At 37.0% G+C, this 24,093-nt stretch overlaps 1 protein-coding gene across 1 annotated transcript; it reads right to left on the bottom strand.

Annotated features, from left to right (window-relative positions):
* Nucleotides 1-313: 313 nt before the first annotated feature.
* MBLAC2 (metallo-beta-lactamase domain containing 2) lies at nt 314-24,020 on the bottom strand. Its single transcript, XM_032156851.2, has 2 exons — nt 23,090-24,020; nt 314-3,661 (listed from the first exon to the last, which is right to left on the bottom strand). The coding sequence occupies exons 1-2, from the start codon at nt 23,541-23,543 to the stop codon at nt 3,276-3,278; spliced, it is 840 nt and encodes a 279-aa protein (XP_032012742.1). The 5' UTR covers nt 23,544-24,020; the 3' UTR covers nt 314-3,275.
* Nucleotides 24,021-24,093: the final 73 nt, after the last annotated feature.

Raw genomic sequence — 24,093 nt, 5'->3', positions numbered from 1 at the left:
ATTTTCACATTTAGGTCTTTAACCCATTTGGAATTTACTTTTATAATGGCAGGGGCCATTTTTCCCACATCAACAATTGTAACATTTATTGAATAGTCTTATCTTTTACCCATTGATTTGAATTGTCATATTTCTTAATTACAAAAGGCTTATATGAGTATTTTTCTGTTTCTGGGTTCTCTATTCTTTCTCACAAATTTTGTATCTTATTGACCATGAGCTTCTCAAAACTGCACTTTATACAGGAAATATCCTTGCAAGAAATTAAATAGAAACTTGCTAGTGTTATAAAAATGTCAATTATAGATTGAAATAAAATGACTACTTTAATATTTATTACACAAATGCTTAGTTACACTTATCTGAAAATTATAATAGGACAATTGGTGCATGTCACATTCATATTACTATCCATATACGAACAAATACATTTAGTCAACTATATCAGGATAACACACAAGGTTTTTGTTTGTTTTAGGCTTCTCAGTTGAAAGAAAACATCAAGTAAGGAAAATGAATTTCCAATGATTAAGTATTAACAATATAAATAATAAAAATTACTTCTAAATGTCTTACATTTTGACAACTTTGAATTACACTTACACACTAATATTTCCAAAAATCATAAGTTACAAGGGTCACTGTCAGGGTGAAAATATATTTTGAGAAGCTTTTTAAAGATAGGTTATTGTTATGCTTTAACATCATTTGATTTATTCTTGGCACACATGGCATCTTGGAAAGTAAAAATACACCTTGCCAATTTTCTGCTATTGTGCAGATACAAGAGAAAGAGAAGTGTGGGGCAGACAGACCTGTGTTCAGTTACCAGCTTTGTCCAAAATTGTGTTGAGGCTGGTCAATTATCTTTTGGTGCTGGGAGTAAGATTAAATTAAATAATGCATATTTTAAATGTACAGCATGGGCACTCAATAAATGAGATACTTTACCCAATTTATTCACATTGAAGTAATAGCAAAATATCACAGTTCTATGTTGTGGTACAATTTGAAAAACTGAAAAAATTGGGAAATTAAAAAATAATAATGTGTTTTGAAAAATTGCACTTTTTATAAATAAATCCTTCAGCAGGTTTAAATATTTCCTAATAAAACTTAGTGCCTACTATACCCTGATTTTTTAAAGAAAGGCCTAAAATATGATAAAAATGGTCAGTGGTTAAGGACTTTTGGTTTTCCTTTGTGCTACTGATATAAAAATAATGGCTTTATTTAAGGCTTAGTAAGTGATTATTTGTAGTTGCCCTGAACCAAATCATTATTCTCAATGTTGCACTCAGTTGAGAGACCTACTACCTTGAATGACCATCATAGAGAAATGCCCATGATATTCTATTAATATAATTGAACCAATCATACCCTCCTTTTTGATTGAAGTAAAGGTTCATTTGGTGGCATGTGGCAGTTCAGCTTGTCTCCCATTAAGAATGACTCATATACACAATCACAAATCAATTTTTCTCATGCTAAATATGTGGTGTTTGGAATATACTGGGTTCCTGAAAATTAAATTTATATTTTCACAAGGAATAGACTATTCTAGACTAGCAATGCTTATATCCCTATTCTTGGATTGTTTTGTTTCCAACTCTGACCATCTAACAAGTTCATCCTTCCAAATTTGACTCAAAAACCCCTCCTCCAGTAAACTTTGCCTCACCAAAGTTCACACCCCTCCATTTATGTCCCTTACATGCATGTATAATGTACATTAACTTGCATACACTATTATTTATATTTTGTGTGCTTTCAACTTTTAGTTATAATGTTGTCTTTGACTTTTTTTAGCCTCCACAGTGTTTAGCGCTGTGCTACACATGTATATATGTGACTGTGTGTGTTTGCATGTGGGGTTGTGTTTGTGTATGTATATGTTTATGTGTGTGTGAGTTGAATGAATAAAAAACTAAAGAACCTGGGCATCTGTAGGGTAGAAAAGTTTCGTAATTTTTCAGAAACCAAAATTGCTGGATCTTCCTAACATTAAAAAATGTGATTTCCAAAGCGATTTCAGTTTGGTTTTAGATATGTCAATAATAAAAAGGCAGTCGGAAAAAACTGTTTAAAACCCTTTATGAAATATTCTAAAAGGCCTTTTAACAAATTATTATTAACAGCACCAAACTAAAACTTTTTACTAAATAGTGGTATAATCTTTTATATGACTTTACGAACATAGACTTCTCTATTCAAGACAAAGAATACTGAACAGGAATAGGTGTTGTGAATCAGGATACAAAAGGCAATTCACTCTAAGTCAATAGCTAATGCACATTTTGCAATTAATTTAAAAATCCCTCTGTAGTACATATGCATGTTAAGTAAAAGAATAGCTGCAGATCTTCATAGTTGTTTTAATACTGTAAAACATAACACAATACTGAAGTCGCTATTTAACAGGAAAAATTTTGTTTATAATAGCTGTTAATATTAAAATAGGATATAATAATAAAAAATTATTCTCAATGTGTATATTTTCAAATTTGCCTGACAGTGTCCTTTTAAGAAATCTGACAATTTGTAGTTAGATAACAGACATTTGCATTTCACTTTCATAATTGAAAATATTACTTACACAATAACAACAATATATAGTAGCTTTTTACTGAAGCACTCTGAAATTTATATTTAAAGCTTTGCAATAAAGCAAAATTCACCGTACTTTTCATAAGTTATATTACGTAACATGTCATGTATGCTATAATTATACAAAGAATAAATACATGAAATGAAGCATAAAAAAATCAGGACCATAACAATGGAATGTTTTAGTTGTCATTCTCAATGTTACTTTATATGTCTGCATTAAGTTCTAATGTATTTTAAACCCAAGAACCTTTATCTTTAAATAATACACTAAAAATATCAAGTTTAAAGTATAAACATAATACTCTACATGCCTTTTTTCCTAGGTCATCAAGGAAATAAAACAAGACAAACAGAGGCAAGGGCAGTTCTTTCTCTTGCCACAAAATCTCTCTTCGCTTCCCCATAAACCTTTATGTCACTTCTAGAGCAAATATTACAAGATGACAGCTTTGGCAAAGTATAAGCTTATTTAAGTGGCTTCTTTCTTGGAAGAAAGAAAACAATTTAAACTAACAATTTTCTTTTTGGCTTATTCATTCTCAATCTTTCTCTGATATGTAATAGTGGTATAAAAGCACTTCATGAAATGCTCACTATTAATCAGTTAAATAGCAAAGAATGAATTAATGTATATAATTAATCAAAATATATTATCGGTATAGATACTAGGGTGAGGTCCTAGAATTTGTTACACGTAGAGCTAAACTTGCAAGAGATCGCATGGCAAAAGTAGAAACTTTGTGACATATCCCGGCTTTTGAAATATAGTTAGAAGCCAATCGAAAAAGCCTTTCAGCACCAAAGGTATTGAAGTGCCCAGGAAGCACCTTCTCTACCAGACCTCTGTCCACTAATTCTATCAAACGTTCACAGGTTCCAACATAGTCACTTATCCTGCTGTATGGGAGCCAGTCAATCAGTGATCCATCATACACGACGTCTCCACTGAAGAGAATTTTTCGGTCTTTGTCATGTAAGCAAATACTGCCCCTGGAGTGACCTGGCATGTGCATAACAGTGAGCTGTCTGTCACCAAGGTTGATCACATCCCCTACAAATGGAAACAGAGTTTACAGATAAACATGTTGTATACTTGACTTAGCATTTAAAGCATAGAAGAGCATTATATGCTTCCAAAGAAATTGGGAAGGATAACACTTTATTTCATAAATACTGTATTTCTTAATGATGATTTAAAAATAAGCTGCCTATAGTTCATTCCTATTGTTTGCCAGACCAGTGTTTGTCAAAGCAAGTAATGTGGAACACTACTTCTACAGGCTATCATGATACATAAATGAAAAGGAGGCAGTTCTGTGGTCAAATAATTTGAGGAACTCTCACTTTAAAGAAAATTAAGCAGCTTTCTTTTCAGAAAGACTTCTTTGACCTTTTATTATATGAATGTATACTGTGGACATACACAAAGTAGATATAGTTGTACAATTTCTCAAACTTATTTGATCATGAAACTTTTACTTTTCAGAACATCTATGGTACCAGTATCCTGTTGACACAATTAATGAATGTTGCTCTAGGGAATTTTATTGTATTTTGCCTCTTGTTGTATCACCCTGTCAGAATTAGGGCTTGAGAAATTGATATAAATGATGATGCTCTAATATGTGAGTAATGATCTCCTTAATCTCTGACCCAGGAACCTCAAGTCTTCTGTCAGAATACATTAAACTCTGGCAGGCTAACTTGCAAATAGGGTAAAATTTCAGACTTCAGTTACCGACAGCAGAGAGGAAATGGAGCTACATGAGTGGAAAATTGCTCTGTTTCACTGGAATTAAATTAGTATAAACTTGAAGTAAATCATGGTAAATTAAAAGATTCATAATGTAATCTCTAGTGCAAGCACATACACAGGAAAACATTTAAAAATATATAGCTAAAAAATCAATAAAGGAATCAAAATGGTGTAATAATCAGGATTTGGTAAACATAAAAAGGCAGAGATCGTCAGACTGGATTAAAAATCAAGATATATGCAGCCTACCAGAAAGAAACTATAAGGCCAAAGACACAAATAGGTTGAAAAGCTTAACCATATTAAATATTACTGTTAAGAGAATTAGGGCAGCTAATATTAATATATTATTAATATAAGACAAAATTGATTTTTACATGAAGAATATTACTAAAAAGAAGTAATTTTACGAGAATGTACATTAAATCAATACATTGATAACAATTATAAATGTACATGCACCTAAAACATCACCAAAAACACATGAAGCAAAAACAAACAGAAATAAACAATAAACAATTCAACAATTATACTTGGAGAGTTCAATATTCTTCGCTGTGTAATTCATAAAATAAGTAAATAGAAAATCAATAAGGATATTGAAGACCTGAATAACTCTATCAACCAACTGGACCTGACAAAAATAAAACACTTTACTCCAAAATAGCAAAGAACACATTCTTTTCAACTGTAGTTGAAATATTCAACAGGCTATAAAGCTAGGCCATAAAGCAAGAATCAATAAATGTAAAAGGAATAAAATCATACAAAGTATGTTCTCTGACTACAACATAATTAAATTAGAAATAACAAAATGAACAGGAAATTGATTATATGTAGTCTTTTTGTTTGTTTTTTCTGAGACAGAGTTTTGCTCTCTCGCCCCGGCTGGAGTGCAGTGGCGCAATCTTGGCTTGCTGCAACCTCTGCCTTCCAGGTTCAAACAATTCTTGTGCCTCAGCCGGCTGAGTAGCTGGAATTACACCCGCCTGGCTAATTTTTATATTTTTTTGTAGAGACGGGGTTTCGCCATGTTGGCCAGGCTGGTTGCCATGTTGCCAAGGCTGGCCTCAAGCGATCCTCCCTCTCTGGCTTCTCAAGGTGCGGGATTACAGGTATGAGCTACTGTGCCCAACCTTATTATGTGTTTTTAATAGACAAAAAATAACAAATTAGGAAGAACAAAAATAAATATGGGCAATATTCAAATATATGTAAAGCAAACAGCAAACTTCTACAATGTTTATGGATCAAAGAAGAAATCAAAGGGAAATATAAATAAATAAAATATTTTGAATGAATTAAAACAAAATCAAAACATATCAAAATGTATAGAATACAGCTGAAGCAGTACTTAGAAGAAAATTTATTGCTTTAAATGCTTATTTTATAAAGGAGTAAATGTTTAAAATCAATAATCAAATTACTATCCTAAGAAGTTAGGAAAAGAAGAACAAATCAAACACAAAGTAAGTGTTAATAGAAATAATAAAGGGCAGAGCAAAAATAAATGAATACAAATACCAACAGAAAAAAACAGATGAAACCAACAGTTGTTTATTTGAAAACTACAACAAAATTGATACACCTTTAGCTAGACAAATCAAGAAAAAATTAGAGAAGATACAACTTGCTAAAATAGGAATGAAAGAAGGAATACCACTACAGACCCTGAAGAAATTAAAAGGAGAATAAGGGAATATTATGAACAATTTTAAGCCAACAAATTTGATAACTTATTTGAAATGAACATATTCTTAAAAGGAGACAAATTATCAAAAGTGATCCAAGAAGAAATGAAGTCTCAATAAATGTATATCAAGCAAAGAAATTGATTAACAACTTAAAGTCTCCCCACAGAGAAAAGTCTGGGCTCAAAGAAGGCTTCATTGATCAATTCTGTCAATCATTTTAAAACAGGACAATTTCAACCCTATATAATTTCAACCCATATAGAGACTTTCAGAATATAGATGAGAAATCTAACTCAGTTATTACCCTCATAAAAGCCAGACAAAGACAATATATTAAAATAACAACAACATCAGGCCTGGTGCAGTGGCTCACTCCTGTAATCCCAGCACTTTGGCAACATGTGGGGCAATTGCTTGAGGCCAGGAGTTCGAGACCAGCCTCAGCAAAATAGTGAGACCTCTGTTTCTATAAAAATTAAAAATAAATAATAATAAAAAAAGCCAGGCAGGGTGTTTTGTGCCTGTAGTCCCAGTTACTCAAGAAGCTGAGGTGGAAGGATTGCTTGAGCCCAGACATTTGAGGCTGCAGAGATCTATGATGGCGCCATTGCACTCCAGCCTGAACAACAAAGGGAGACTCTTTCAAACAAAACAAAAAAAAAGCCTATACACAAATATACCTAATGAATGCAATCTTAAAATTATTGACAAAATATTGGCAAATCAAATCCAGAAACTTATAAATAGGAAAATGACCAAGTGGAGTTTATCCCAGAAATATTGTTTGGTTTAACTTTAAATTAATGTAATATACTGTATTAATAAAGGAGAAAGCCATATGATTATCTCAATAGATACATTAAAAGCATACGACAAAATCCAATTCTCATTCATGATAAAAACTTCCAGCAAACTAGGAATAGTTGGGGAAGGTCCTGAACTTGATAAAAGTCACTTATGAACATCTATAGGTAATACCTCTTTGAATAGAAAGTCTCCTAAGATAACAAGGCAAGGATGTCTGCTCTTACCATTTCTATTAAACATTATACTGAAGATCCTAGACAGTGTAATAAGCCAAGAAAAAGAGAGTGAGGTCACACAGATTAGAAAAGAAAATCTGTCTTTATTTAGACATAATCTTACATACAGAAAATCCTAAGTAGGAAAAAGCTAGAGAACTAAAAAACAAGTTTAGCAATGTCACAGGATACAAGATCAACATACAAAGATAAACTATATATCTATATGCTTCAAATAACTATCAAAAATGAATTTTAAAACATTTGACTCAAAATAGCATCAAAAAGAATAAAATACTTGGGAAAAAATTTGACGAAAGATGTTTTGTAATATATGAACACTATATAATGAAAACTACAAAAACACTGGTCAAGAGAAATTAAAGAAGACCTAAATAAAAGGAGAGATAGGCTATGCTTACTGACTGTCTCAATATCACTAAGGCTCAATATTGCTATGATAGTAATGTAACCCAATTTTTCCAATAGCTACACTGCCTAATAAAACTTTCTGCAATGATTGAAATGTTAGTTCTCAATACTGTTCAATATGGTGTGGCTACTGGTGCTTGAAATAAAGCTATACAATTAAGTAATTAAAATTTTAATTCTAACCAAGCTTAATTATTTTTTTAAAGAGATGGAATCTCTGTCACTCAGGCTGAAGTGCAGTGGCCTGCTTATAGCTCACTGTAACCCCTGAACTCCTGGGCTCAAGGGATCCTTCCAAGTAGCTGGGACTACAGGTATATGACACCAGCCCTGCTAACTTAAAAACTTTTTTTAGAGACAGGATCTTGCTTTGTTGCCTAGGCCTTAAATGATCCTCCAGCCTCAACCTCCTAAGCAGTTGGGATTACAGGTGAGCCACCATATCCGGTAATCTTAATTTAAATTTGATAGCCATACATGGCTAGTGGCTACTGCAATTGCCAGTAAAAATTCAACATAATCTCAATCAAAATCTTGAACTTTTTTCGAAGAAACTGAAAATCTGACTCTAAATTTCACGTGGAAATGCAAATGACCTAGAATAGCCAATACAGTTATGAAAAAGAGGAACACAGTAAGAAGACGTATACTATTTCAAGAGTTAAAATAAAACATCGCTTCTCAGTCTTTTGGCTAAGATCAAGTATACAATAAAGCTACAGTAATCAAGATATTGTGTTACTGACTAAATAGACATCATCGATATAAGAGAACAGAGAGTCTGAAAGTAGACACAATATTGTCAATAGATATTTGACAGAGGTCAAACAAGACAATTCAATGGATAAAATGACAGTCTTTTTGACAAATTGGACTGGGATACTTTGTATATCCATTTGCAGACAAATAAGAATCAAGAATCTCTCAACCCTTACTTCACAATATTCACAGAAATTAACTGAAAATAAGTCATAAACCTAAATATGGGAGCTTCTAGAGAAAGGTTAGGGGAACATTTTTGTGACCTTAGGCTAGACATAGGGCTCTTAAATATGACACAACAATCATAAAACATGAGACAAAAATTGTTAACTGGACTTCAAGTTATAAACTTTCTTGCTTAAAAAGACACCTTAAGAAAATGAAAAGGCAGGCCACACATTGGGAGAAGGTACTTGCAAAATGTATATCTGATAAAATCTTGTATTCAGAATATATAGACAGCTTGCATAACTCAATAATAAAAAAGCTGAATTTTTAAAAAAGAGAAAAGATTTTAATATACCATTTAATAAAGCGGATATCTGATTAGCAAATAAGTACCAAAAAGATGCTCAACATCATTAGTTTTTAGTGAATGCAAATTAAATCACAATCAAGTACCACTACACACTCACTAGAATGGCTAAATTGAAAACGATTGACAAAACCAAGTGTTGAAAAAGATGTGAGCTGGGCGCACTGGCTCATGCCCGTAATCCCAGTAGTTTGGAATGCTGAAGCGGGCAGATCACTTGAGGTCAGGAGTTCGAGATCACCCTGGCCAAGATGGTGAGACCCCACCTCTACCAAAAACACAAAATTCGCAGGGGGTGGTGGTGCATGCCTGTAATTCCAGCTACTCAGGAGGCTGAGGCAGGAGAATTGCTTGAACTTGGGAGGCAGAGGTTGCAGTGAGATTGCGCCACTGCACTTCAGCCTGGGCAACAGAGTGAGACTCCATCTCAAAAAATAAAAAATAAAAAAATGTAGTTGTTGGGTAGAATGTTCTGTAAATATCTATTAAGTCCATTTGTTCTAGGGTATAGTTTAAGTCCATTGTTTCTTTGTTGACTTTCCATCTTGATGACCTGTCTAGTGCTGTCAGTGGAGTATTAAAGGCCCCCAGTATTATTGTGTTACCATCTATCTCATTTCTTATGTCTAGTAGAAATTGTTTTATACACTTGGGAGCTCCAGTGTTAGGTGCATATATATTTAGAATTGTGATATTTTCCTGTTGGACTAGTCCTTTTATCATTATATAATGTTCCTCTTTGTCTTCTTTAACTGCTGTTGCTTTAGTTTGTTTTGTGTGATATAAGCCTGTTTACCTTTGGTGTCCATATGCATGGAAAATCTTTCTCTACCCTTTTACCTTAAGTTCATTTGAGTCTTTATGTGTTAGGTGAGTTTCCTGAAGACAGCAGAAACTTGGTTGGTGAATTCTTATCCATTCTGCCATTCTGTATCTTTTAAGTGAGCATTTAGGCTATTTACATTCAATGTTAGTATTGAGATGTGACGTACTATTCTATTCATTACACTATTTGTTGCCTGAATACCTTGTTTTTTTGGGGGGTTTTTGTTTGTTTGTTTTTTACATTGTTATTGTTATATGTTATATAGGTACTGTGAGGTTTATGCTTTAAGGAAGATTCTATTTTGTTGTATTTCAAAGTTTTGTTTCATGATTTAGAGCTCCTTTTATCAGTTCTTGCAGTGCTGGCTCCGTAGCAGTGAATTCTCTCAGCATTTGTTTGCCTAGAAAAGACTGTATCTTTCTTTCATTTATGAAGTGTAGTTTCACTGGATACAAAATTATTGGCTAACAATTGTTTTGCTTAAGAAGGCTAAAAATAGGACCCCAATCCCTTCTAGCTTGTAGAGTTTCTGCTGTTTGATAGGTTTTCCTTTATAGGTTACATGATGCTTTTTTCTCACAGCTCTTAAGATTCTTTCCTTTCATCTTGACTTTAGATAACATAATGACTACGTGCCTAGGTGATGATGTTTTTGTGATTAATTTCTCAGTTGTTCTTTGAGCTTCTTGTATTTGGATGTCTAGATCTCTAGCAAGGCTGGTAAGTTTTCCTCGATTATTCCTTCAAATAAGTTTTCCAAACTTTTAGATTTCTCTTCTTCCTTGGGAACACCAATTGTTCTTAGACTTGGACATTTAACATAGCCCCGGACTTCTTGGAGGCCTTGTTCATTTTTTTTTAATTCCTTTTTCTTTGTCTTTGATGGATTGGGTTAATTCAAAAGCCACGTCTTTGAGCTCTGAGGTTCTTTCTTCTGCTTGTTTGATTCTATTGCTGAGACTTTCCAGTGCATTTTGAATTTCTCTAAATGTGTCCTTGATTTCCAGATGTTGTGACTGTTTTTTATTTATGCTATCTATTTCACTGAAGAATATACCTTTCATATCTTGTATCATGTTTTTCATTTCTTACATTCTATTCATCAGCACATGGAACATTCTCCAAGATAGACCATATGATAGGCCACAAAACAAGACTCAGTAAATTTAAGAAAATTGAAATTATATCAAGTATTCTCTCAGACCACAGTGGAATAAAATTGGAAATCAACTCCAAAAGAAACCCTCAAAACCATGCAGATACATAGAAATTAAATAACCTGCTCTTGAATGATCATTGGGTCAACAATGAAATCAAGATGGAAACTTAAAAATTCTTTGAACTGAACACTAATAGTGACACACAACCTATCAAAACCTCTGGGATACAGCAAAAGCAGTGCTAAGAGGAAAGTTCATAGCATTAAATGCCTACATCAAAAAGTCTAAAAGAGCATAAATAGGCAATCTAAGGTCACATCTCATGGAACTGGAGAATATAAGAACAATCCAAACACAAACCCAGGAGAAAAAAAGAAATAACTAAGATCAGAGCAGAACTAAATGAAATTGAAATTAAAAAAATACAAAAGATAAATGAAACAGAAAGCTGGTTCTCTGAAAAGAGAAATAAAATTGACAGACCATTAGTGAGATTCACCAAGAAAATAAGAATATCCAAATAAGCTCGATTAGAAATGAAACCGGAGATATTACAACTGATACCACAGAGACACAAAAAATTATTCAAGGTTAATATGAACACTTTTACATGTATAAACTAGAAAACCTAGAGGAGATGGATAAATTCCCAGAAATATACAACCCTCCTAGATTAAACCAGGAAGATACAGAATCTCTGAACAGACCAGTAACAAGCAGCAAGATTGAAATGGTAATTTAAAAAAAAAACTGCCAGCAAAAAAAGTCCAGTACCAAATAGATTCACAGTTGAATTCTATTAGACATTCAAAGAAGAACTGGTACCAATCCTGTTCCAAAAGAAAGAGAAAAAGGGAATCCTCCCTAAATCATTCTACAAAGCCACCATCACCCTAATACCAAAACCAGGGAAGGACATAACAAAAAAAGAAACCTACAGACCAATATCCCTGATGAACATAGATGCAAAAATCCTCAACAAAATACTAGCAAACTGAATCCCAACAGCATATCAAAAAGATAAACCACCATGATCAAGTGGGCTTCATACCAGGGATGCAGGGATGGTTTAGATATGCAAGTCAGTAAATGTGATACATCACCTAAATAGGACTAAAAACAAAAATCACATGATGATCTCAATAGATGTAGAAAAAAGTATTTGACAAAATCCAGCATCCCTTTATGATTAAAACCCTCAGCAAAATTGGCATAGAAGGGACATACCTTAAGGTAATAAAAGCTACCTATGACAAACCCACAGTCAACATTATACTGAATGGGGAAAAGTTGAAAGCATTTCCCTGGAGAACTGGAACAAGACAAGGATCTCCACTTTCCCACTTCTATTCAACATAGTACTGGAAGTCCTAGCCAGAAGCATCAGACAAGAGAAAGAAATAAAGGGCATCAAATCGGTAAAGAGGAAGTCAAACTGTAACTGTTTGCTGATGATATGATCACACACCTAGGAAGCTCTAAAGTCTCATTCAAAAAGCTCATAGAACTGGTAAATGAATTCAGCAGTTTCAGGATACAAAATTAATGTATACAAATCAGTAGCTCTGCTATATGCCAACAGTGACCAAGCTGAGAATCAAATCAAGAACTCAACCTCTTTCACAATAGTTGTAAAAAACAAAAAGACAATACTTAGGAGTATACCTAACCAAAGACATGAAAGACCTCTACAAGGAAAACTACACAACACTGCTGAAAGAAATCATAGATGACACAAACAAATGTAAACACATTCTATGCTCATGGATGGGTAGAATTAATGTTGTGAAAATGACCATACTGCCAAAAGCAATCTACAAATTCAATGTAATTCCACCAAAATACCACCACCATCAGAGAGCTAGAAAAAACAATCCTAAAATTCATATAAAACCAAAAAAGAGCCTGCCTAGCCAAAGCAAGACTAAGCAAAAGGAACAAATCTGGAGACATCACATTACCTGACTTCAAATTATACTATAAGGCCACAGTCACCAAAACAGCATGGTACCGGTATAAAAATAGGCACATAGACTAACGGAATAGAATAGAGAACCCAAAAATAAAGCCAAATACTTACAGCCAACTGACCTTTGACAAAGCAAACAAAAACATAAAGTGAGAAAAGGGCACCCTATTCAACAAATCGTGCTGGGATAATTGGTAAGCCACATGTAGAAGAATAAAACTGGATCCTCATCTCTCATCCTATACAAAAATCATCTCAAGATGGATCAAAGACTTACATCTAAGACCTGAAACCATAAAGATTCTAGATGACAACATCGGAAAAACTCTTCTAGACATTGTCTCCCATCTTCCATTTGGCTTCTTTTGGATATTCATCCATATTGTTGCATCTATTAATAATTCATTCCTTTCTATTTCTGATAAATGTTCCATTGTATGAATATAGCATTTTATTTATCTCTTCACCTGTTAAAGGAAATTTAAATCTTTCCAGTTTGGAACTGCTATGAGTAATACTGCCATGAACATTTGCATACAAGTCTTTGTGTGGATGCATGTTTTCATTTCCCTTAGTAGACACCTAGGAACAGAATTCCTGGGTCATATGGTAAATGTATGTTAATTTTCTAAGAAAGTGCCAAACTGGTTTTATATATATATCGATTGTATTTATAGAAAATTTTCAGAAAATCAAAACTATAGCGACACAAAACAGATCAGTGAGGCCAGGGGTGGCAGCAGGTGACTGAAAAAAAAAGCAGGAGGAAACTTTCAGGGGTGACAGAAGTGTTCTTGAACTAAATTGTGGTTATAGTTGCATGCATGAATACATTTCCTAAAATTCATCAAACCACTTAAAATGGGTATATTCATGGTGTGTAAATATACCTTAATAAAGCTGTTAAAAAAGATGTAATAAGTGGAAACAATCCAAATGTACATCAGTGGATAAATGGGTATTAAAATATGGTACATATTCATAAAATGAAATATTATTTGGTAATAAAAATAAATGAAGTACTGATTCACACTTCAACATGGATAAACCTTGAAATCATAATGCTAAGTGAAGGCAGTTGTGAAGGTCCACACATTGTAATTTTTCCATTTAAATGAAATGTCCAGAATAGATAAATCTGGGCTGAGGATAGGGGGCTGGGGATGTTGAGGGGGATGATGGCTAAAAGATATGGGGGCTATTTGTTTCGGAGGCAAGAAAAATATTCTCAAATTGACCGTAATGGATGTACAACCGAATATATCAAAAGCCACTGAATTATAATGTTAAATGGGTGAATTTTATGGTATATGAATTGTATCTAATTCATAAAAAGCTATTAAAAGGGATAGAATAGAACTGAATGCAAAAAAATCAATAATTTTAAAGATAAGCATAATGCTTCAAATACATTTTCTGAATATGCTGGTACTTCTGGCTTTTGCTTTATAAGCCCAGGGATTCACATTATTTCTTTTCTGAACTTAGGAGTAAATAAATTCCTTGTTGAGTATCATTAGTACTTAAAAAAATAAGATGATTTAAAACTGGGACTAAATTTTTTGCGGGGGGGGGGGTAGAAAGGACTAAAATTTTATAGTACATAGTGGGAAATGGAAAACAGTTTAGAATTTCATTTTAAAAAATTACTAAATTTAATCTCATCAGTAGAGTCTTTTTGGTAGTTTGCTAATCTACCTTGGCCACAGTTCCCAGTGAGATTAAATGTAATAATATTATGCCCTATAAAGTGCTATTTTCTTCTCATACAGAAGGTCTTTTGGGCAAAAGTCAACAGCCTTAACAATTTTCCTAAAGGCCTCTCTTAATACTTTGAATTCCCACTTATTTGCTTTTGAAGTGCCATTTGTGTCATTATCTGTATCATTTCTCCCTTCTTCCGTTGTGAACTGATCTGTCTCTACAATTCTACTGTTCAAAGCATGATCTGAGGACCAGTAGCAGCAGTAGCAGCTTTCCAGGTGTTTTTCATGCATGCAATAGTTTGAAAAACAAATCTAATCCAGACTTCTAGAATTTGCCTGTGATAATGGTATACTGGGTAGCTAATCAGGCATTAGCAGGGCAGGAGAGGGCTCTCTGCAACCCCACACAGACATCAGGAATGTCAGGTGATGGTCAGGTGGTTGCTGAAACTATCTCTCTAAAATAAGAATCGGCTGCAGCTCATGCCAGGGTAAAGCAGTCTCCCAACAGACAGAAACACCTGAAACTGGTGATCAGCAGCTTCCCAGTAAGATTTTAAGAGGTGGGTGAGTGGGCTCAAGCATATGCATTAAGAGGCAAAATGGTGGCGTTTAACTGGTATGTGACCTTCCAGGCACATTCAACTGGTAAGCGAAGAACGCCTCAAGTGAATATGCATAAAACTCCAGTAAACACATGCGCACGCTCACCTCCTAAGCACTAGCAGGCCGCTGCGCATGCAGAAAGCTGACCCCAAGGGAAGAATTAGGGGAGAAGGGATGCAAGACCCCAGAAGTATGAGAACATATAAAACCCCAAAGCAAAAGGTCAAACTGCGCACTCGATCTCTCAAGTGCCCGCCTGGCCTTCTTGCAAGTGTACTTTACTTCCTTTCATTACTGCTCTAAAGCTTTTTAATAAACCTTTGCTCCTGCTCTAAAACTTGCCTCGGTCTCTCCTTCTGCCTTCTGCCCCTCAGTCGAATTCTTTCTTCTGAGGAGGCAAGAAGTGAGATTGCTGCAGACCCGTATGGATTCACTGCTGTTAACAATAAGAATCACCCGTAACACATGTTAAACACACAAGTTTCTAGACCCACTCCAAAGTTTCTTAATTAATCTTTTGGGGAAGAGTCTGAAATCTGTATGCTCAACAACCAACCAAGGTGATTTTGGGAAAGCAACTTTGGGAAGCAGGGAACTATACTAGTAGTTTTCAAACTTTAGTGTGCATCAGAATTCCCTGTAGTGCTTGTTAAAACACAGACTGCTGGGCCCCACCCCCAATTACTGCACTGATGGATCTGCACTGATAGACTAGTGCCCAAGAATCTACATTTCTAACAAGTTCCCAGGCAATACTAAGGCTGTTAGTGCAGGACCATGCTTTGAGAACTACTGCTCAGGCAGCACTGCCTCTTCAGTTACGACAACATGTGAAGCAGGATGAAGTAAAATACTGCATAGCCATAATTGCACTATATGATGCTATGCAATGTAATTCTATAAAATAATATCATCTCTCTCAAATTATGGTATGCAGAACCTCTGCATCAGAATTACCTGGGGACTGTTAAAAATAAGGATTCCTTTGCCACACACAAGTCCTACAGCATCCAAACTTAGGTGTTAAAGCCCAGAACTTGCTATTTTTAACAAGCTCCTGCATACCAAAGATCTAGAACCACTGTCATTATGCCTAAATGACTTTTTTTTTTTTTTTTTTTGAGACGGAGTCTCACTCTGTCTCCCAGGCTTGCAGTGCAGTGGCGCAATCTCCGCTCACTTCAAGCTCCGCCTCCCGGGTTCACGCCATTCTCCTGCCTCAGCCTCCCGAGTAGCTGGGACTACAGGCACCTGCCACCACGCCCGGCTAATTTATTGTATTTTTAGTTGAGACGGGGTTTCACCGTGTTAGCCAGGATGGTCTCGATCTCCTGACCTCGTGATCCGCCCACCTCGGCCTCCCAAAGTGCTGGGATTACAGGCGTGTGCCACTGCGCCCGGCTGCCTAAATGACTTCTCTAATGGATGATGCCAAGCACTGTATAACCATAGGGCTAAATTCTCTGAAAGAATTTTTGTCCTGATGGTATTCCCAGCACACAAGAACAAGAAGCCAGCTGCATCTGTCCTGGGTAGCTGACATCTATGTCAGGGCAGAGACTCGTTTGCTGCTTCATCTGCCCATTTTGTCTTGTCTGAATCCCAGTAGTGACATTAAGATGGTTTCGGACACTCCCAGAGTTCTTCACATTCCAGTCATAAGGGACCAGAATTCCTTTATAGGATAATTAGTCCAGATTTAAGATGCCTCTAGTAATTACAAACCACTGCCACTTCCTGTATGATTGGCAGGTAAGGCAAAGAAATTATTGCTAAGTTGATTTACTAATAGAGCTACTGGAGACCAACTGTTTAATAAACATAGAGAAAGGTTAAATGTAAGAGAAAATTGAACCTAAAAGGAAGCCACAGAGAATTACCAATTCAGGGACAGAATCTTATTGATCTTTGGTTATATCAAGGTGATACTAAAATATTTAGCAATAGATAAAATGTAAGTACCCACCCATCAAAATGGATACCAACTGTAAGCAACTAATAAGGCCATGGTTGCTGAATATCATTAGTTCTGCCATTATCCTGTGGCTTTAAACATGCTTTCAATATGCTGATAATGCTCACATATAGAGTTTCATGAGCACCTCTCTTACAAGAACCAGAAATGCCTATGAAGTGTATCATAAACACACAAGCACACACATACACAAAATCCAACTTCATCCTGATTTAATTGTCCAGATTCCAGTCATTCTAGACTTCTCTTACGCCCTTTTCCAACTTGGCATCCTCTATCTTTTAAAATTTCAGTTTATACACAAAAATACATATGTGCATATTTCAAATAAAATATTTCAGAGAGGCTTAAAATGTAAGAAAAAATTTCTTTGCCCCATTTTTGCTCTATCTCCAATCTTGCTTCCATGATGCAACCACTTTTAACAATCTCAGCTATTTCTTCTGGTAGCTACCTTTACCAGATATAGTTATCTCTAAATAACGGCTATATTCCATTTCCATATTTACCAATTGGGTATACTCTGGTATCATGCATGTATTATCTCTTGGTTTTAACATTTTATGTTAGCCATTGACTTCCACTGTGAAATAGGATTTTTAGTTCTCTTTACTCCCCACTCTCCACATACCATCACATCCCCCTGAAAAAGAATTATGATTCAACTGCTCCAATCTGGACCCTCTAAGCCTGGGGTACTATCATTATTAGAGTGTCATCTGTTGCATCTTCCTGATGCTTTCTGTTGAATTAGATTTCCTGTTTACTATATTACTTCTTTCTTGGTTCACTCCCTTATTTTGAAGGGGCATATCCTAGTAGCTTTCTAAGTAACAGTATGTGGGAAATAATTTGAGAACTTAATAGTGGGATATCAAATTCTAGATTGGAAATCATTTTCATTTTCATTCAAATTGGAAGGCAAGATTTCTTCGTTAGCTCCAAAACCATTCTATTCTGAGTACACAACTCTTTTGTTTACATTTCTTAAAGCTTGTAAAATCTTCTTTGATCTCAGTGTTCTGAAATTTTACAGTAACATGCTTTAGTTTGGATGTGTTTTCATCTATTGTCCTGTGAATTCCGTGGGCCCTTTCAATCTGGAAAATTTATATACTTTAATTGCGTGATTTATTACTGGATTACCTCTACCTCTACTATTTCTTTTTCTTTTTTTTCTTTTTTTTTTTTTTTTTGAGACAGAGTCTAGCTCTGTTGCCCAGGCTGGAGTGCAATGGCATGACCTTGGCTCACTGCAAACTCTGCCTCCCGGGTTCAAGTGATTCTCCTGTCTCAGCCTCCCAAGTAGCTGGGATTACAGGCATGCACCACCACACCCAGCTAATTTTTGTATTTTTAGTAGAGACGGGGTTTCACTATGTTGGCCAGGCTGGTCTTGAACTCCTGACCTCAGGTGATCCGCCCTCCTCGGCCTTTCAAATTGTTAGGATTACAGACATGAGCCACTATGCCCAGCCACCCTGCTATTTCTTTTCTTTCACCTTCTCTGTCCTATTTCTGCATCCATTATTCTAAGGCTGGATTTTCCAAACTGGTCCTCCTACTTATTTTAGTCTTTTTCTCTCCTAGTTTCCATTTTCCCTTACTGCTCTTTAGTAAGTTTTTCAACTTTATCTTCCAGACCTACTGCAATGTAATTTCTGATGTTTTAAATTCCAAGAGCTCTTTTTTTTTTGGTGAATATTGTTCTGCTATTTATTTTTAAAGCATCCTTATTGACTCCTGGATATCTTGAATGCAATAGCTTGTCTTATCCCCCTGATGATATTGATAGTTCCCCACTCTCAAATTGCTTTATGCTGTTTGTTTTAATAGTTGATCTCATGTTAGAGAATTTTCTCAGATGTTTTTATAATGCTTGGTTGCCTATTTAAGAGTTGGGGGGCATGAGTAAAAAATGGCTATTGTTAAAAAGACAGAAAATAACAGATGCTGACAAGGATGTGGAAAAAGGGGAATGCTTGTACCGTTAGTGGGGATGTAAATTAGTACAGCAACTATGGAAAACAGTATGGAGGTTCCTCAACAAACTGAAAATAGAACTACCATATGATCCAGCAATCCCACTGCTGGGTATATACATCCAAAAGAAAGGAAATCAGAATACTAAAGAGATAACTGCATTCCCATGTTTATTGCAGCAATATTCACAACAGCCAAGATGTGGAATCAACCTAAGTGTCCATCAACAGATGAATAGATAAAGACAATGTGGGACAATATACACAGTGCAATTATTCACTCATAAAGAATAATGAAATCCTGTCATTTGCAGCAACATGGATGGAACTGGAGGGCATTATGTTAAGTGAAATAAGCCAGGCACAAAATAACAAATATCTCATGTTTATACTCATATGTGGGAGGTAGTACTAGTATGGTGGTTACCAGAGGCTGGAAAGGGTGGGGGGAAAGGGAATGAAGAGATTGGTTAACAGGTACAAAAATACAGTTAGATAAAAGAAATAAGTTCCAGTGTTTGATAGACTAGAGTTAACAAGGATTTATTGTATGTTTCAAAATAGCTAGAAGATTTGGAATGTTTCTAACACAAAGAAATGATAAATGTTTGAGGTAATGGATATTCTAAATAACCTGATTTGATCATTACATTGTATGCATTTATCAAAATATCACACGTACCCCATAAGTAATTACAACTATTAGGTATCAGTTAAAAAAAAGAAGAGGTGACAAGAAGGCTGCTTGCAGCACATGCATGGGGCCTGGTGACCAAGGCTTCACAGCAGAGAAAGAGGCCGCCGTTTCTTAGGTATTCCTCTACATTGGTATCTTAGTCTTTCCTCTAGGAGGCAGATTCCCTAGATAACATTTTTCTAATTTCCTACCTGGATGGGGAAAGGCCTGGCTCTCATCCTTCTAGAAAACTAGTAGGACACACACACACACACACACACACACACACACACACACACACACACACTTTCTCCTGTTTTCCATACTGAGCCCTTAAGCTCAATAGTAATTTGGCATCCTTCAATCAAGAAACTCCTTTGTTTTACTATCCCCAGAGAATAAACTAATTGGATGGGAGAGGGAGGGGCATTCACTAGAGTTTTAAGAGCTTTTAAAAGGTTTTCAAGAAATTCTACTTACTCTTCCCTTTGCCACCACTGAGGTTCTGCCTATTGCTAATTCCTGTTTTTTTAAGGCTTCGGCGGTGCAAACTGAATTGGCTCTTAATTTCCCTTTGCTGGCATAGTATAAAACTGTTAACTTAGTCACCACATCTACTTTCTAGCAACTGAAACAGTTCCCCCGCCAATGGGGATTTAAATTTAAATCACGGTTTTTTCACAGTACATTAATGGTGCTTCGGAAGAGAGCCAAATTAGATGTGTCTGTTCAATCCACCACCTTCCTACAACCTGTTTTAGCCTCTGCAAATGACTTAAGTCCGCCTGAAGCCACTCCTCTGAGATAATATCTTGGTGACACTGGGCATATGGCTTAAACAGGCATGTAATAGGGATCACAATGCCAGAACTTTGTATCACTTGACTATAGTGAAAAATGGGCAAAATGATGTATGCCCACTCAAGAGGTATGTACTATGTCAATTTAAGGTCTACTGATATCTTAGAGGAAGATAATCATTTCACTATTAGTAGGGCAAGTTGCTTTTTCATCCAGAGTAATGCAGTGGATGATATAGCTATTCTCTCCTTGTCTCTCATTTACAAGTTAGCTTTTGGGTTAGAGATACAGTGCACAGATTTATGGTTCTCCATGACAAGTGATCATCAATTCATTAAAGGAAATGTAATGATTTCAGCTCCTTGCATTCTACCAAAGCAATGAAGACTTTATGCTGTTCATGTGTGTAACTGTACACAAATTTTTAAAACAAATATTTTATGTATCCTCCCAGGCATCTGGATTATGCTAACAGCAAGTCAGCAGCCACATCATTCAGAAGATACGGGAAATTAATATTCTTGAGAAGAGAGGAAATTAGACACTACTTGAGAGGGTGGGGCATCCAGCTCCTAATGAAAAACTTTTGATGACACGGATAACACAGTACTATCACCTTCAAAGTGTTTGGTGAACTTTAAGCTTTCTTTTCACCCTTTTAAAGGCTTAAAGCACCACACAAGTAGTTTGCGGGCCTCTTTCAGCTCCAAAAATGTTGAGATTCTACCATCAACTGGAAACCTGGGTTCTAGTCCCAGCTCTTTCCGCGATGGGCTATGTGACCTCACACATGATACTCAGGCCTGCATGGGTTCTTTCTTCATCTATAAAACAACCCCTATCATTCTTTCACCTTTGATTTCCCATTGCTGACATAGAATCAAAAGTAAATTTCAAAAGTAATTTATTCTTTTCAACAATTTAAGTATATTTTAATACTAATGTAAACATTTTTGGTCCGGGTGTCAGAATTTAGTCTGAATACCTACCAACTGCATGGAAATCTTACCTCTAAAAGTACCCATTTTTATCAAGAAATACAGTAATTAGGTGTAACTTTAATGTAAATTAAAATTTAGGTGTGACTTTAATGTAAATTAAAATTTAATGTACATGTACTTTCATCTCATATTGTCAGATAATGTAAGACTCCTATCTAAATCAGTTTTTTTTTAAAATTCACATTTAAAACTTTAATGAAGACTTTTGTTGGGTGGGGGTGAGGTACAGAATCTTGCAATTTTTTTTAGCACCGATAAGCTGTACAATATTGCAATTTTTAAAATATCTCAAATGAGGAAGATGTCATCTGTGAGATAAACTGATTTTTGTAAAATATTTCATTATTTGCCATATTGTTTGGTCATAAAGTGAGCTTCATTATACTGCAGCAACTGAATTTTTCTACCATATAGAGGCACGTTTTAATAAACCAAATTGGTAATTAAAATGGTCTCACGCTAAAGGAAAGAAGGGGCCTTTCACATTCTACTCAAAATTGTCATCATATATTTATGAGGCAGGATTTATGTATGTTCTGCATGCCTTGATCTATTGTGCCTAGATTCATATCCTAGCTTTTATCATCATCTGGCTCAGGCAAGCCATTTAACTGGGGGGTCAGTGGCCTCACTTTAAATGTGTTGTCAAGATAAAATGAAATCAAAAGTATTTTAAAAAGAAAATAAAAAACTAATATACCAAATATTGCTGATGTGGCGAATTAGCTCAATTATTTAAGTCCCTGCGTAGGGAGAATGGGCTGAGGCCCTATCTATTTATTTTCATTCCATGAATTTCTCTCTGAATTCCATACTTGTCTTTCACAGAGCCAAAGAGGACCATGGCTACTTATGCATTAGTCCACATAATTTACCTCTACCGAAAATTACTTCCTTATTGATCTTTCTCAGGCTTTGCTTTCAACCGGACCAAATATCTGTTATAAAGTAAGACTCAGACATATTCTACGTTTATGATTACTATTAAGCTTTTGCAATCGTGAGGCAACATCAAGAACAGAAACCAATCTGAAAGGTTTCCAATCGCATTAGCGGATTGGAATCACTGGTATGATGACTAAGGCTACAGGTGGGAACTGCCCATACCCGGTGGTGACCAAGCTGATGAAGTCTGCAATTCTCAAAAGCACAGATCATGACATGCACTCTCCGTGAGGCGTCATTCCTTAAAAGTCTGCTCACTACGAAAGCTCCTGGAAATGTCGGGCAGGTGCTTAGGGAAAGAATGAGAAATCCCTAGTCAGTCACAAGTCTCTGTAGTGTTACTACTACAGCCGACGCAGGAAACTGGCTAGGGAGGAGGTGGTGTCGGCTCTCAAAGGAGTACTCAGAATCTCTACACGGTGCCAGAGCTGGTCTCTGGCAGGGAAGGATGTGATGGCCTTGGCTCTGGTCAAGTGGGTTTTTACTCAGGGAAGGGTGAAACAGAAGTGGTTCTGCGAGGTACCAAAATAATCCCCTTTATGGCCACGCAAGTCTGCAACATGCGGCACTCGGACAGTCTCTTCCCAATACCCTCCCTTAACGAGAGCGCGCGCCCGCGGGGGCCCATTACCATCCTGCAGGATGAGGGTGGGCTGCACCGCCTGTACCCGGAACTGTCTGGCCCTCCAGCCGGGGCTGGGCGCCCGCACCACCTCGCTATCGGAGAGCCAGGTCACAGTCTCAAAGTTGTCCCCGCGAGCCAGCGCCTCGGCCTCGGCGTGGTGCACGGCCACCCGGTCGAACTGGTAGAGGCCGCCGGAGTGGTCGAAGTGCACGTGGGTGGCCACGGCAAGCAGCGGCCGGCGCGCCGCGTCCTCTTTGGCCCCTCGGTCCTGCAAGAGGCCGGAGGAGTACAGGTACTCCGGAAGGCTGCGCAGCCCCAGGCCTGTATCGATCACCACGTCCTGCTCGGAGCCGCGCACCAGCCAGATGTTGGCACGGTTGCCCGACTCGTAGAAACGTTCTTGAATCCAGAAGATACCATCGCCTAGAGACTTGTGGGCGTACCACTCGAGCGCCGACATGCTGGGCAGAGGTGCAGCCAGGCGGGGTGAGTGTGGGCGTACGAATCTCTCACAGGTTGTCCAGACACCGGGCGCTGCGGCTGTGTGAAACGGTCTGTCTGCAGCCAGGGAGGAGGCGCAGAGCGAGGCGGGGGCGGGGGATGCGGGGGTCGGAATAGGAGGAGGAAGGACGCAGACCGACGCTGCCTGTAGCGTGCGCTCCCGCACCCTTCCGCCAGGTCGGCAGCAAGCAAAGGCTGCGCCACCAACACGGGGGCGCAGGAGCTACCGCAGCCTCGGCAGCCGCACCACGAGAGAGCTTTAACGCAGGGGCCACTGCAGCAGAATGGAGACTCAGGTGGCGACCCTTTCGCCACCCCAGGCGTGTGACAGCAGAGGCCGGGAGTGAGGTTGGGAAGCGCTAGGACCGCCCACCCACTGGCTCTCCAGGGCGCGCACTCCCAGTCAGCGCGGAAAGTGTGGGGCCTAGCGGGTTGTGCGGCGACTACGGCGCCTGCCAAGGGCAAAAAAACCTCTTTGCCGAGGGGGTGGGGCCTGCCTAGGGAGTGGG

Source organism: Hylobates moloch, unplaced genomic scaffold (assembly GCF_009828535.3).
Source record: "Hylobates moloch isolate HMO894 unplaced genomic scaffold, HMol_V3 SCAFFOLD_6, whole genome shotgun sequence".
NCBI classification, from domain to species: domain Eukaryota; kingdom Metazoa; phylum Chordata; class Mammalia; order Primates; family Hylobatidae; genus Hylobates; species Hylobates moloch.
This window is presented reverse-complemented; position numbering and strand designations above follow the sequence as displayed.